At 55.0% G+C, this 14,242-nt stretch overlaps 2 protein-coding genes across 6 annotated transcripts in view; both read right to left on the minus strand.

The window, feature by feature from the left end:
- LOC122369042 (histone-lysine N-methyltransferase PRDM9-like) overlaps positions 1-14,242 on the minus strand; it is a 99,381-nt gene that overhangs the window by 37,883 nt on the left and 47,256 nt on the right. The window lies entirely within an intron of this gene.
- Positions 8,936-14,242, minus strand: part of LOC122369044 (histone-lysine N-methyltransferase PRDM9-like) — a 122,376-nt gene continuing 117,069 nt past the window's right edge. Inside the window, exon 12 of the mRNA XM_043343414.1 lies at positions 8,936-10,086. Within this exon, the coding sequence (XP_043199349.1) occupies positions 9,440-10,086 (647 nt within the window). The 3' untranslated portion in view covers positions 8,936-9,439. The remainder of the gene's footprint in view (positions 10,087-14,242) is intronic.

Consider the following 14,242-nt stretch of genomic DNA (forward strand, 5'->3'; position numbering starts at 1 on the left):
CAACGACGCCCAGAGATGACCCACGCAGCGGGTCGTTTCCAGGTCGCCTTGATGAGTGCTGTGGACAGTGAACGGCAATGTTGACGGGACAAGCCATCAGCGCCCATGAGTTGATCCGTTTATTGTTAAAAATACAGCCTTCAGAAACGGAGCGCTGAGCTCGTAGTACCTACGGAATATTCACTTGCCCATTATTAACCCGCGCCCCGTAGGGGGAGGGGGGTCGAAACAGCCCCCCCTGTCCATTTCTAAGAACAAGCACTGACTCGAGGGTACGATCCGTCAAAATCCGTTGTAAAGGCACCACGATTTCGCGGCCTGTTCAAAAGCTAGTCAAAATCACGGAAAGTTAAGATATCTCTCAATCTGAATTGTTTCATGTTCGGTGTAACAGATCACCAGCCACCGGCAAGAACTTAACTCTGCAGATTCAACGTTCGTTTGCATTCGTATAAGTTCGTTCGTTCAGGTTCGTGTTCTGTTCCGCGCCTCGGCCGTCACACACGCGTCTCACAATCACTGTACTTTATTAGCGCGCACCGCACCCGCACTCGAGCTCGTCTCGCTCCACACTGCCCGCTCGCGCCGCCCGCCGCCCGGCCCGCTGGGTCAGGGGCGGTCAAGGTCAACCCGGGCGGCCGATACCACAACACCTCCCCTCAAGATGTTCGCCACGATATAAAGAGGTGAGACGAGGGGCGAACGTCTTCAAACAGCATAAACCCGAAACAAAGCAACAAACGACAGACGGACCAATAAACGCAAACAAAGGGGCAAAACAAACACACCAGCAAACAAAACAGTTCACCGCGTTAACAGCAGACCAGGTTAACATCTATACGTACACACAGGTATGGAGCATCAGTCATATGTGTGCGCATCCCAACGGACCAGCAGCCGCTGAGGCTCTCGACGCTGACGGCTGCTCCGACGGGGCTCCGCCGTGGGCTCCGGTGTCTCTAGACGAGAATGTGGCTGAGGTAACGCCATACGCCCGGCCGGGGGACTCTGCTCCCCACTGGGGTCGATCTCCGTAGGTGGCCCCGCGCTGCTGGCTAGCATGGGGCGGTGCGGTCGGAGGAACCGTCTGTTTCTCCAGTATATGCGGCCGCTCGGCATCTTGACCAGGTATGTTCGGCGATGTCCCACGCCGACGATCACGCCTGTGCGGTCCCAGCGACCGCTCTCGGCATTCTGCACGTCCACGTGACTGCCGACGCGCAGCCCTGAGAGCGGGCGCGCGGTAGCATCGTGGTAGCACCGGACGTCATGTCGAAGAGCGGTGGCTCTGGCGTCGCACGCGTCGGCGGCACGCTGCCATTCGGGCGCGAACGCCCGATGATGAGTGGGCACGCCGGACCTCAGCGGGTGGCCGAACAGGATTTGAGCTGGTGACCTGCCGTCTGCCCGTGGTGTGTTTCGCAGCTCTAGCAGGCCGCGATCGAGCAGGTCGTCATCCAGCCGTCCGCTCGCCGACGCAGCCACGACGATTTTCTTCACGGTTTTGACGGTGGCCTCGGCGTGACCGTTGGATCGGGCGTAATGAGGAGATGACATCTCGTGAAGCACTCCCCACCGATCCAAGAATCTGCGAAGCGTCGAGGAGGCGAACTGCGGACCTCCGTCCGTTCGCAGTACAGCTGGCACGCCAGTCTGGGAGAAGAGCTGTCTCAGCTGTGTCACCAGGTGATCAGCCGAAGCTGTCCGAGGGCAGACCGTCACGTACGGCCACCCCGACAGCCTGTCGACGTAGACGAGGTAGGTCCGGCCCGCAACGTGAAAGTAGTCTGCCGACACGGACTCGAACGCGCGGGTCGGCCGGGCTTCATCTCGCCATAGCGGCTCGTTCTGGTGACTGGCGGCGAGTTGTCGGCAGCTCTGGCATGCCGAGACGGTGTTACAGATATCTCTGTCTATCCCCGGCCAGTAGACGGAGAGACGCGCGCGGCGTTTGGTCTTCTCCATTCCTTGATGAGCATCATGGAGCCGGTGGAGAACGTCACGGCGCAGGCTGGACGGGATTACCAGTCTCGCGCCGTAGACGATGAGGCCGTCGTCCACTGCAAGCATGGAGCGGACTCCCCAGTACGGCCGCAGCGCTGGTGACAGTTCGTGCCGGTGCTCGGGAAATCCTGTAAAGATGACGTCACGGAGCTCGCGGTACTCCGGGTCACGGGCGGCCGCTGCCCGGACTGAGTCCAAAGTCCGGTCTTGCAGCGGGGCGACCAAGATGCCGTCCTCGGAGGTCGCAGTGAGGGCGGCGACCACGGCGTCGTGCAGCGCGTCCGTCACCTCGGCGGCCTCGTCTCCCGGAGCGGGATCACAGACAGGTGCGCGTGACAGGGCGTCCGGGATGCAGTGTGATGCTCCTTTCTGCCAGGTGGCGGTGAAGCTGTAGAGAGACATTTTCTCACGCATCCGCTGGAGGCGAGGGTTGTCGATCTCTGACAGGCGTTTGGAATTCAAGATGGGGATGAGCGGGCGGTGGTCTACGACCAGGTCGAAGTGAGGAAGGCCTGCCAGAAATATGTGACATTTCCGAAGGGCCCACAGGCACGCCAGACACTCAAGCTCCACCACTGCGTAACGCGACTCGGTGTCTGTGAGGAAGCGAGAGCCACATTGAACCATCTTCCACACATCTCCGTGGCGCTGCTGGAGAACGAAGCCTAAGCCGCGGGTGCGAGCCGAGTCCGTCCGCAGCACCGTAGGCAGCTGTGGGTCAAAAAAGGCGAGCACAGGTGGCGCCACCAGCGCCCCTTTGACGGCATTGAATGCCTCCTCGTGCTGCACGGTCCAGTTCCAGACGGTGCGCTGCTTCAGCAGGTCACGGAGGGGCTGAGCCGCACTGGCGATCTCCGATGAGAATCCAGCCAGCTGATTGGTGAGCCCCAGGAAGGACCTGAGATCGGTGAGATTCTCCGGCCGTGGGAACTCGGAGATCGCCTGCAGCTTGCGATTGTCCACAGTGTAGCCTTGTCCAGAGATGCGATAGCCGCAGTAGTCCAGTGACGGCTGCGCGAACTGGAATTTTCGTGGGTTGATCGTGATGCCCGTCTCCTGGCAGCGCTGAAGCACGGCGATCACATGGGCGAGATGGGCGCGATACGTGGCGTCATGCAGAAGGAGGTCATCCACGATTTTCAGAGTCCGCGGAATATCACCGAGTGCTGCGTCACCTCGCCGATTATACTCGTCGCCCGAGGATACGAGGCCCATCGGGGCCCTCAGGAACTTCATCCTGCCCCACGGGGTGATAAAGCAGGTGAGATCTTGCGACTCCTCGGCAATCGGGACCTGAAAGTAGCCCATGGCGGCATCCAGAGTGGTCAGCCATCGCGTGTCTCCGTCGATGGACGCCACCGAGTCGTGAATCGGCCTGACGGGATAGGTGGGCCGCTTTACGAATCTGTTGATGGCGGTCATGTCCACGACCAGCCTGGCTCCTCCCTGGCGTTTTGGAATGGGCACCATGGGGTGGCACCACTCTGTAGGGTAGTCCACCGGGGCTGCGATGCCCTTGGCCACCAGTTCGTCCAGTTGGCTCTTGATTTGCTCACGCCAGCAGTATGGGATAGTTCTGGCGGCTGTGAGAGCGGTGGGGACCGCGTCCTCTGTCAGCTCGATGACCATGGGGCCGCCAGTCATCTCGCGCAGCTCATCGTTACCGTCGAACACCACTCGGAAGTGACGTCTTATGGCTGCTTCGTGACTCCGGATGACGTCATCTGATGGATCGTAATCGTGATCCCACGCGGGCAGAGAAACTTGCGTCTCCAAACTGGGCCCCGGCTCTGCTGCGCTGAGTGTTGCGGCTCCTGCATCTGTCGCTGCAGTCGCCCGGCCGCCCACGGAGTCCACCAGTCCGCCTGCAGATGCTCCGTCATCGCTCAACGTACCCGCCCGGCATGCCACGGCTCCAGCGGCACGTGACGCTCCGGCACCCACGGTACGTGGTAGCGGGTAACCGGTAGGTGGCGATTGCAGCGTGTCGATAGATGTCGCCAGCGGTCCGCTGGATACGGGCTGCCGATCGTGCGCGCTAGCCGATCGTGAGCGGATACGGGATCCACTGTCGTGAGATGCCCTTGCTGGATCCGGCACTGACTGGCGACGCCAGGTGGCGGCAGGTATTTGGGCCGGGAAGTCAGCGGGCAGAATCCGCAGGCGCACGGCGTCACACCAGCCGAGCAGGAGACCGGTGACCTCTTGCAGCACGTAGACTGTCGTGTAGATCTCGCTGTCGCCCAGGGTCACCGTGGCACCAAACTGGCCGATACAGGTCAGGGGCGTGTTTCCAGCAGACGAAAACTTGACTGCAGAGCCCGAGGAGGGTGTCGTCTGCAGCGGGATGCTGAGTGACGCGGCCATTTCAGCGCCCATTACCGTCGCCTCAGCGCCGGTGTCGGGCACGCATGAAACAGCGGCAGAGCCGGACGGGTGAGTGAGCATCAGTTCGACCCGCGGCGTCCGGCGCGTAGCTAGCTGGTCCACGTGGATGTCTCCGATGAGCTGTCGAACTCCAGAACGGTCACCGGCCGCGCTCACGTGCGCTGGCGCGGCGCCAAGGCCGGGACCGGGGCCCGCGTCCCGCCCGCGGTGTGACCTTGGCCGGCCGCGGCCGGACGGCTGGTCACCGGCCGCGCCGTCACGTGACCTGGCGCCCTGCCAGCCGCGGCCGCTGCCGCCACGGGCCCCGCGGTCAGCCGGCTGGGTGGCGCACGCCGCGGAGAAATGGCCGGTGCCGCCACACGTGTGACACGATGCGTCCGTGGCGGGGCAGCGTACTCCATCGGCATGACGTGGCCGGCCGCAGCGCCGACAGAGATCGCCCCGGCGCGAGCTTTCCGAGCGGAGAGAGGCTTGAGACCGACGATACGCCGACACACGTGTCACGCTGGCCGGCTCGCCGAGTATCGCCGCGCTGTTTGTGTTCGCCGATTCACAAGCACGGCAAATGTCTATGGCCTTCTGCAAAGTCAGCTTGGGCTCGTGCAGCATACGCTTCAGCGCTTCCTCGTCGCGTGTACCCACCACGACTCTGTCACGATACTGATCGTCAACGCAAACATCGCAAAAATCACAATACGCGGCGATTTCTTTAATAGACGACAGGAAATCATCGAACATTTCATCCGGCTCTTGAATCCGCGAGTAGAAGTCTCTACGATCCAGGATGATGCTCCGCTGTCCACGCAGATGGGCCTCCATGATGTCTAGGACAGTCTCCAAGTTGGCGTCCTGGGGTACTGTCCTGGAGGCTGTACCGAAGCGTGCGCGTCCACTCGTCGTCGAGCAGTGATGTCAGCGTCGCTTTCTGCTCGTCGATGGAGAGCGTGCCCAGGCGGGTGAGTAACTGGAAGTCGGCGAACTTCTGGCGCCAGGCGCCGAACTCCTTGAGAGACGCGGAAGAGGTCAGGTGGGGCGCCGTGATGGCGCCGGATGGGAGCTTCGCCAGCGGAGCGGTGGTGGTCGCGGCGGCGATGGTAGCGGGCTGTCCACCTCCACCCTGGATGACGGCCGCCGCGCTCCGAGCAGCCGGCGGCTGCGTCTGGCTGGCGAGGGCCCGCTCCAGCATGGCAGCCAGGCGCTCCTCCCGCTGCGCGGCCTGCTCGGACTGTTGGACCATCAGCGCCGTCAGCCTCTCCAGTTGCTCGTGGTCCCCCATGGCAGAGTAGAGCGGTCTGAGCGGTCTGGTACAGCGATGGGAAGGTCAGGTCGTCTCGGAATCACAACGGCGATAACACTACCGACCGCGCCATGTTCTGTTCCGCGCCTCGGCCGTCACACACGCGTCTCACAATCACTGTAATTTATTAGCGCGCACCGCACCCGCACTCGAGCTCGTCTCGCTCCACACTGCCCGCTCGCGCCGCCCGCCGCCCGGCCCGCTGGGTCAGGGGCGGTCAAGGTCAACCCGGGCGGCCGATACCACAACAGTTCGTTCGTTCAAGTTCTTTCGTTCAAGTTCGTCAAATGTTCTCTGATAATAACTCAAGCTTCGCGCCGCTCACCCCTCACTGTCCTTTGGGGATTTTGTAAACGGACGCAAAAGCAGAAAACATAAAAATGACAAAAAAAAAGCTATATCAAACACTAGAAAAATAACCATCTCTGGCCAACGTAACAACATTTAACCTTCGCCCCAGTGGGGAAGGGGGCATATGTTACCACTCTGCCGCTTTTTTTGCGTGTAATAAAAAACCGCGGCGTGTAGCGCCGCGCCGCTTGGAGCAGCTTTTGGTACATCAATTTTGGACAATGTGTGATATTTTTGACCCCAGGTCATGTCAGGTCAGGCCACCAGGTCAAGTTAACTGACCAAGCCTAAAAAGTTTGCAATCATGTCCAGCCTGCATGGTGTTTGTCAGAGAGGTTTCAAACTTGGTTGATTGCATGATGTTATGGGCGCCTATAATTTGTATATCTCCGATTTTTTTTATATCCGTGACCTTTAAGGTCAGGTCAGTGGCGTGACCTTTCCATTATAAGTCGATGGAGAAAAACGAAAATGCCTCTAGATCCGTATGTACACTCGCCTACTAATTGTGATGTTCGCCCCCCCCCCCCCCGACGGCCCAGCGTTTGACTGGAACGGTATACTGCGCCGCCTCACACCCAGGTTTAGCGGTACAGTATATCCCTCTGGCCTCAACGGTAGACTGCGCCGCCTCACACCCAGGTTTAGCGGTACAGTATATCCCTCTGGCCTCACGCTCGGCACAGGCGCGTTGGGCTGGGTCAGGGACGCGCCGCGCTGCGCTGACCGCCTTACCACTCAATACTCCCCAGTAAACATGCCGACGTCGGCCGACGTCGGGGTGACGTCGGCAACTCGGAATCGGCATGCCGACGTCGGTCCAACCTCGGCACGACGTCGGCTGGATGTCGGATATGCCCGCATGTACCGACGTCCAGCTAAGGTCCAGCCGACGTCGGACCGAGATCAATTGCTGAGGTCCAGCCGACGTCGGGGCGACGTCGGACCGACCTCGGCCGCTGTTTTGACCGTTAAAATAATATAAAATGCATGTTTCATGTTTCATAAAGAGCTTCTGTAGGTAGGTATTCAAAATATCCTCAGGAAACTCAAATCTTCCTCCACGCCGCAACCCCCTGATCCGGACTGGATGGGAAACTTTATCCCATTTGGGATTGCCCGTAAGCCGAGCTCGCCCGTAGCCGGGTGCGGTGAGTGCTCGGGGGCTGCTCGGCCTATCCTTTGGTCAGGCTCAGCCCCGGCAACTCACCAGGGCCGGGCCCAGTTCATATAGAAAGGCCAGTCGGCAAGTGTCACTTTGCCAAAGTGCCACTTATCAAAGGGACACTTTGGGAAACGTTGGTGCAGGTGTGTAAGAGTGGCTATATGAATCCATTATGGGGTCGCCCTTTCCAATAAGTGTCACGTAACAGCAATGGGACCAGGGACTCTATATGAACTGGACCCAGGGTGCTCGCCAAGAAGACCAATGTCTCCATCCTATCATCCTTCCGGCTCTGAAATGGTCTTGTCAGACCGAAAGGGCATAACCCAACAAAACAAACTAATTTCGCTATCTGGCTGCGTGGTGTAGTGGTTAGCGCACTAACCTCGCGTTCGAATGACACGGGGTTAGAATCCCATCGCCGGCTGATGCTTTTGGCGTGTTGTCCCAGTAAACATGCCGACGTCGGCGACTAGGGGGCTCGAATCCCGCCGCCGGTTTATATTTTTGGCGCGTTGTCCCAATAAACATGCTGACGTCGGCCCCGTCGGTCCAACGACAAACGATCTCGTCAATCTCGGCAAACGACCTCGGCCCGACGTCGGCTCGACGTCGGCTGGACTTCGGCTGGACGTCGGAACATGCGGGCATATCCGACGTCCGGCCGATTTCGGGCCGAGGTTGAACCGACGCTGGGCCGACGTCGGCATGTTTACTGGGTCAATATTACGGAGCGAGCGAAGCGAGCGGAGTCTTTCCTTAGATTAACGGAAATTTCTGAGTATGAGCGGCCGGCCGAGGTCACGATTTTGTGACGCTTATATCTCAGCAACCACCACTTGCACGCGGTAATTTTTGAATTTTTGTAGGGTAGCTTCATTCCTTCTACCATATATTGGACTATTTCCGATGCATGTGGGTGACCCCCCATGCACGTGCCACGTGCAAAACGAAGAGGTGTCACTTTTGTAATTGTTGCAATATCTCGGTAACTACTTGGCCGATTGCGCTGAAAGCTGGCATGTAAGTAGGCACCCACTAGGCAATGCATATCCATGTGCCAGAGTTGGGGTGCTGCTGCACGTGCGCATTCCAGATCTTGAGAACAGCTGGACCGATGGCGCTCAAATTTGGTACATGGTTAGGAACCGGTTAGTAGGGTGCCGTGCAAAAGTCAGTTGGGACTCATTTTGCACGTGCGCACGTGCAGGGTGCCGCTTCCAGATCTCGAGAACGGCTGGGCCGATTGTGCTCAAATTTGGCACATCGCTAGAGACCGGTTAGTAGGGTGCCGTGCACAAGTCAGTTGGAGGTACCCCCTCGAAATTTCGCACGTGCAAGGCTCACACCCTCTCGCTCGCTCCGTTAGTCGCCCCAAAAGGCGTTATACTGGTAATCAAGGTATTTGAGGAGTCATAGATCGACAGTTTTTACGTTCTTGTAGGAAGTTAATGACAGGCCTGATAAGTCCTAGTCGGTGGGATGGGTATCGATAAGTCCTCGGAGTCGACGGGCTCCCCCGTAAAAGTTAGGCCGAGATGTGGTGACGTCGAGTGTGTCGTGGTGCTGTATTGGTGCAGCGTGTGTTGTGGTGTTAGTGGTAACTCGGCAGACCGACGGGCCCTAAATTGAGGAAGGCCCGTGATGGGACAGCATGGTAACCTCCGATGAGTTTTTATTTAGCTTCTTTGTTAGATGGCGGATAGCAGACAGAAGACGACACTTAGCCATAGCCATAAGCCATGAGCGTTTATTAGAATTCTTCCACGTGATGGCTATGACGAATTCGGTCGAGTGGTTTACAGAAAACGCACAAATGCACAAATTAAAACAATCCTCAATCAAATATACCTACATGATTAAACGTGTTGTACAAGTTGAGTATAAAAAGACTGGGAATATATTTAAAAGCGACACGAACGACACGTTTCAAACACTAAAATATAACAGCGTTTTAAAATACAACCAAATGCATCATCATCTTGCGCCCATCCCCCCTAGTGCCTAATGTGTGCGGCTTGCGCTCCACGCCGCCGCGGCCCTATCAGCGAACACCCGCTGGGTTTTGGAGAGTCTGCACTTTGGGAGGTCGAGTATACCCGATAAAACTGCGCGGAGTTGCGAGATGACACTGTGTTGAACGGTGGACGAACATGTCTGATAGGGCCTGGGGGCACTGACCGTCGTTCAGGGCCCTCTGCACGTGAACACGGTCATGGCGGTGCACCAGTTCCTCAACAGTCTCCCTGCCTGTTGCTCCCCGCGCATTTACCGTTCTTTTTCAGATGGGCCACGAGAGGGGGTTTATGGGTGAAGCCCGCACCACAAATTCCACATTTGTAGGGTTGTTCGCCAGTGTGCCGGCGCTGATGCGTTGATAGCACATCCTGGCGGGAGAAGCCCTGTCCACATGTCTCACAGGTGTAAGGCTTTTCCCCGGTGTGAATTCTCATGTGTTTCTGGAGCGTAGTGCGCCTGGCAAACTGCATGTCACATAGCTCACACTTGTGAGGCCTCTCCTGAGTGTGCGTCATGTAATGTTTCGTCAGATCACCTTTAAGCGCGAATGTTTTAAAACATTCGCCACATCTGAATGGCTTTTCACCCATGTGACACTTAATGTGTCTTTTCAAGGCAATCGGCGCAGCGAAGCCTTTTCCACATAAATCGCAAACATGCCTCAGTTTCAGGTCTTTCGTTTTAGGTTTGACATCTCCGAAATGAACTTCTCGAATATGTCTCAAAAGAACATCTCTCCTTTTGTACGCCCTTTCACACAAACTGCATTTGTGTGACGCTTTATCTGAATGCGTCGCCAAGTGCGTTTTAAGTCCTCTAGCGTACTTATAGCAGTTTCCGCATTTTTTACACCGGTGTGGTCCAGACCCGGGCGCTCCGGACTCATCAGTACCAGACCCGGGCGCACCGTCCTCTTCGTCTCCGGACTCATCAGTACCAGACCCGGGCGCCCCGTCCTCTTCGTCTCCGGACTCATCAGTAACTCGGCTGGCGCTAACACCATCCGACACAGTCGAAGCGTGGGACCGCCACTGTTGCCCGGAACTGTCCAGTGACGGTTTGCTGTCCTGGTATGTGCGCCGCACATTCCGGCATTGGTCCTGCTGCGTGTTTACGGCGTCCGTGTCGCTACCGCTGTGGTCGGAGGAGACATCCAGACGTCTGGAATGGCCGTCGAGGTGGCTCTGGAACTCGGCCAGGCCGTGCAGCGCCAGTCCACAGAGGTCGCACCGGTGTGGCGGAGCCTGGTCACCGGCGGACGCGTGCGGAGCCTGGTCACCGGCAGACGGGTGCGGAGCCTGGTCACCGGCAGACGGGTGCGGAGGCTGGTCACCGGCGGACGGGTGCGGAGGCTGGTCACCGGCGGACGGGTGCGGAGCCTGGTCACCGGCGGACGGGTGCGGAGCCTGGTCACCGGCAGACGGGTGCGTCGGCGTGCCCGCTCCGGTCAGTGCTGCGCCCTCAGAGCGTCCGCATGTGCCCAGATCTGGCACATCATCAGCAAACTCCTGAGCCGTGTCCATTGCAAGAGACGTGCCTGAAATGTGAATAGTACATACTGAGTTATCTGGACTCTATGTGGTTTACCGTAAGCGACAGTGTCGGCAGTGAACTCACTCTGAATAAAAAAAGAGATAGATAGGGGAGACTGGGGACAAGTGGGCTATGATTTTTACATCAACTTTGAAAAATCGTAAAAAAAATATTCCGGAATTAGGGGATGGAAAGCATGGCTTCACATGCTTTCAAGTTTCCATTCGGATATATTCACATTGGGGAGGGACTGAACATAAAAGTTGTCCCGATGTGTGTGCGTGTGCGTGTGTCTTTGTGTGTTGAAGCATTTCGGCATCTGGAGCCCAAATGGTTGGGCCCATCGAGACGTGGAGCGAGACTACCCAAATGGGTAGGCCACCGTTCGACACACCGATCCGGGGAAACGATGATGGTGCCGGTCCCGTGTCCATCCGCACACCGTGGCACGTGCCATGACGCCGACACTGCAATTTTCGGGGCTAAAGGCCAAACGGCCGACGGCACAGGTTGTAAACTCGCAGGGCACATGCAGCCCACCTTGAACCGTGGTCCGTTAAGGTTTCCGTCTCTGAGGGGTGCACACCGCCCGTGCCAGAAGCGATAACATTTTTTGCCAAGAGATCCTCTGGTCTGGATAAATTTTGAGTTAGCGACATCAAATTTGGCAGGCTGGTAGAGGTCGAGAACCGCTACATAACAAGGTCATGTAAAAATGGTCGTGATGAGGTGCACAGTGCACGTGCTGGGCACGTGCGAGCAGTTTTCACCTCTGCTAGGTGTTGTCAATGTCAAGGTTGTAGACCAAGTGGTTGAACCAATCAGTCCGAAACTTCACTTGTCGACCGTCAGCAGTAGGCATGAAAATTTAATTATTTGGCGATTCTGATGTTGTATGGTACCTACACATGGCACGTGGCAGAGACGGTTTCCTTTTTTGAGGCTGGTAATTACCGGCTCCCCTAATTTTATCAAATTCTACCTTTTTTACCAAATGCTCCCTGTTTATTCCAAAAGCAACCTTAAATGACCAAAACAATCCTTTTTTCAATTTCTCCTTTTTACTGCAAAACGCTACCTTATTCTTACTGAAACCTCCCTTGTTCTTACCACAAGTGCCCTTTTCTAGTTGAAGTTTGTCATCTGAAGACATTTTTGCAAAAAATTGTAGCACTTCTAATGCAATGATTGAATTCTACCAATCACATTGTGGTCTGGCAAATTTAAAATGCCATTACCTTCTCCATGCACCATTACAATGCATCATGTCCCATTATAGTGTCGTGGTCCTTGGCGTGTGAGACGTGCGACTAGCTTCATTTTTTTTTGTGAATTTCTTTTGGTGTAGCTTCCTTTCCGCAGTTAAAGCATACAGATGACATCTGGCGACATAACTAAAAATGAGCTTCTGGGGAAAAGGGAGGCTGTGGGGTAAAAAGGGAGGTTGTGGGAAAAAACGGCGGCTGTGGAGAAAAAAGGGAGGTAGGTAAGTGTAAAAGAAGGGAGATTTCAATAAGGGGATATTTTGTCAACAAAAAGGGATATTTAAGTCATAAAAAGGAAGGTGAAGAATTATTCCCCTTTTTTGACCGGGGATCCTCTGGCCTTGGTACAGTTTGAGCTAGCGACATCAAATTTGGTTCGTTGGTAGAGGAGCTTGACGAGCGCTTCACGGTGACGTACACATGAACGTCGTGGGGTGCACGGTGCAAGTGCAAGCAGTTTTGGCACCGATACGAAGTGCAAGGCCTGTAGGCCAATTATTTGAACCGATTCGTCTGAAAGTTGCCACTCATAATCAGTAGGCATGCACATTAGGGTAACCCATTTTTCCAAAAATATTAAAAAGTTAATGTTTCCGCCCCTGATTCGACGTGTCTGGTCGAGCTGAGCACAAAAATACTGTTTTTTTTTAAATTTCAAATTCGAAATTTGAAAACCGGCCCCAAACCAAAAAGGATAAGAAAATGACAGATTTTCGTGAAATTTGCACTTCTGGAGACAACAATATATTGTTAGTGATCGGGGAGCATATCGCAAGAGCCTAATATAAGACAAGACACTAATTCCGCGCTCACACAGCGTGTTTCGCGCCTCTACTTCCATTTCCACGGTCTCTGTTGAAGATCTCCCGAGTGCACTCTGACACCCGCCCGGCCTTAATTCCAAATCCTCACAACAGGTGGCAGCACGGTCGATAGCAGTTCTAGCGGATTTTAACCCGCACCCCGCTGGGGGAGGGGGGCAGATTCTGCCCGCGCCCCACTGGGGGGGGCGATTCTGCCACCCCCTCCCGGATGTTCGTGATAACTCCAAAACCGTTGCAGATATCGCCACGAAATTTGGGGTACCTTATCCTACATCAATTTGACATCTAGGTACTGTGCAAGTTTGATCGAAGTCCCTTTGATTTGTTTTGGAAAAAATGGCGTTTTGTGACGTCACTACATGCCATTTTTGGTTAAGATTGTCTAAATGTTTATAAATTCACCAAAAATACATTATTGCAGCAAATCGCCCCAAAAAGCCACCAAATATGTAAAATAAAGCGCGCTACAAAATGGCTATCTCAGATTTTCAAAATTTTGAGTTTATGACTCCATAATCTTCAAAAAAACTTGTCTTTAAGAAAAAAAAATTGAATAAAAAACAAAAACTTTTTTGAATTAAAAAAACGGAATACATGTTATCAAGACCAGTATTTACTACGCTCATACAAAATTTTGAGGCAATCCGTCAAATTTTGGTCACAAAATGGCCAAAAAACCGCCGAATTAACACATGACAAATTTTTTATTGCAAATGTTGGATGTTCTAGACCACCTACGACAACGAAAATACCACCGTTGGATTCGCCATCAAAAACTGAATTAGATAGACACCAATTTTGTTTGAAAAGACCGATTTCGAAATTTGACATAGTTTGACCCGACTTGACCTGACCTAGACCTGAACTTCGTCCAAATGTGATCCAAATTATTTAGTGAGTATCGCCATTGCATTCTATGGGCAAAATGACCCATAAAACATGTGTCGCACATAGCCCGTTCAGTGGCTACTTTGTGATGACCTTTGATGACCTGGCCTTGACCTTTCCATGGCATTTTAAGTAAAGCACATCGTATCCCTACCCTAAGGATGCGTTCTGGGTGAGCGCCGTCAATCGCCTCTTCACCAACTGGGCTCAGACGCCAATGCAGTGAAAGCTTGTCATTTTGACCTTTGACCTGACTTTTGACCTACTTAAGCAAAATTTTTGGTGCTCTTAAGATCGGTCCTGTTGAGGCCTTTCGTTTGTCGCTTTCCCCGTCTCTCTACGACCCTCCGTTCGGAAGTTAGGCAGGGGGGGCAGAATTGCCCCCCCCCCCAGCGCACAGTGGGGATTTTTCCGATCTAGCACGTCTTTATTCGTAGAGGGCAAACCATAGGTAGCATTGTAGCCAGATTGTGCACAGATGTTGGCTGGTGTGTCCTGGTGAGAATTT

Source organism: Amphibalanus amphitrite, unplaced genomic scaffold (genome assembly GCF_019059575.1).
Source record: "Amphibalanus amphitrite isolate SeventyFive unplaced genomic scaffold, NRLGWU_Aamphi_draft 001001F_arrow, whole genome shotgun sequence".
NCBI lineage: Eukaryota > Metazoa > Arthropoda > Thecostraca > Balanomorpha > Balanidae > Amphibalanus > Amphibalanus amphitrite.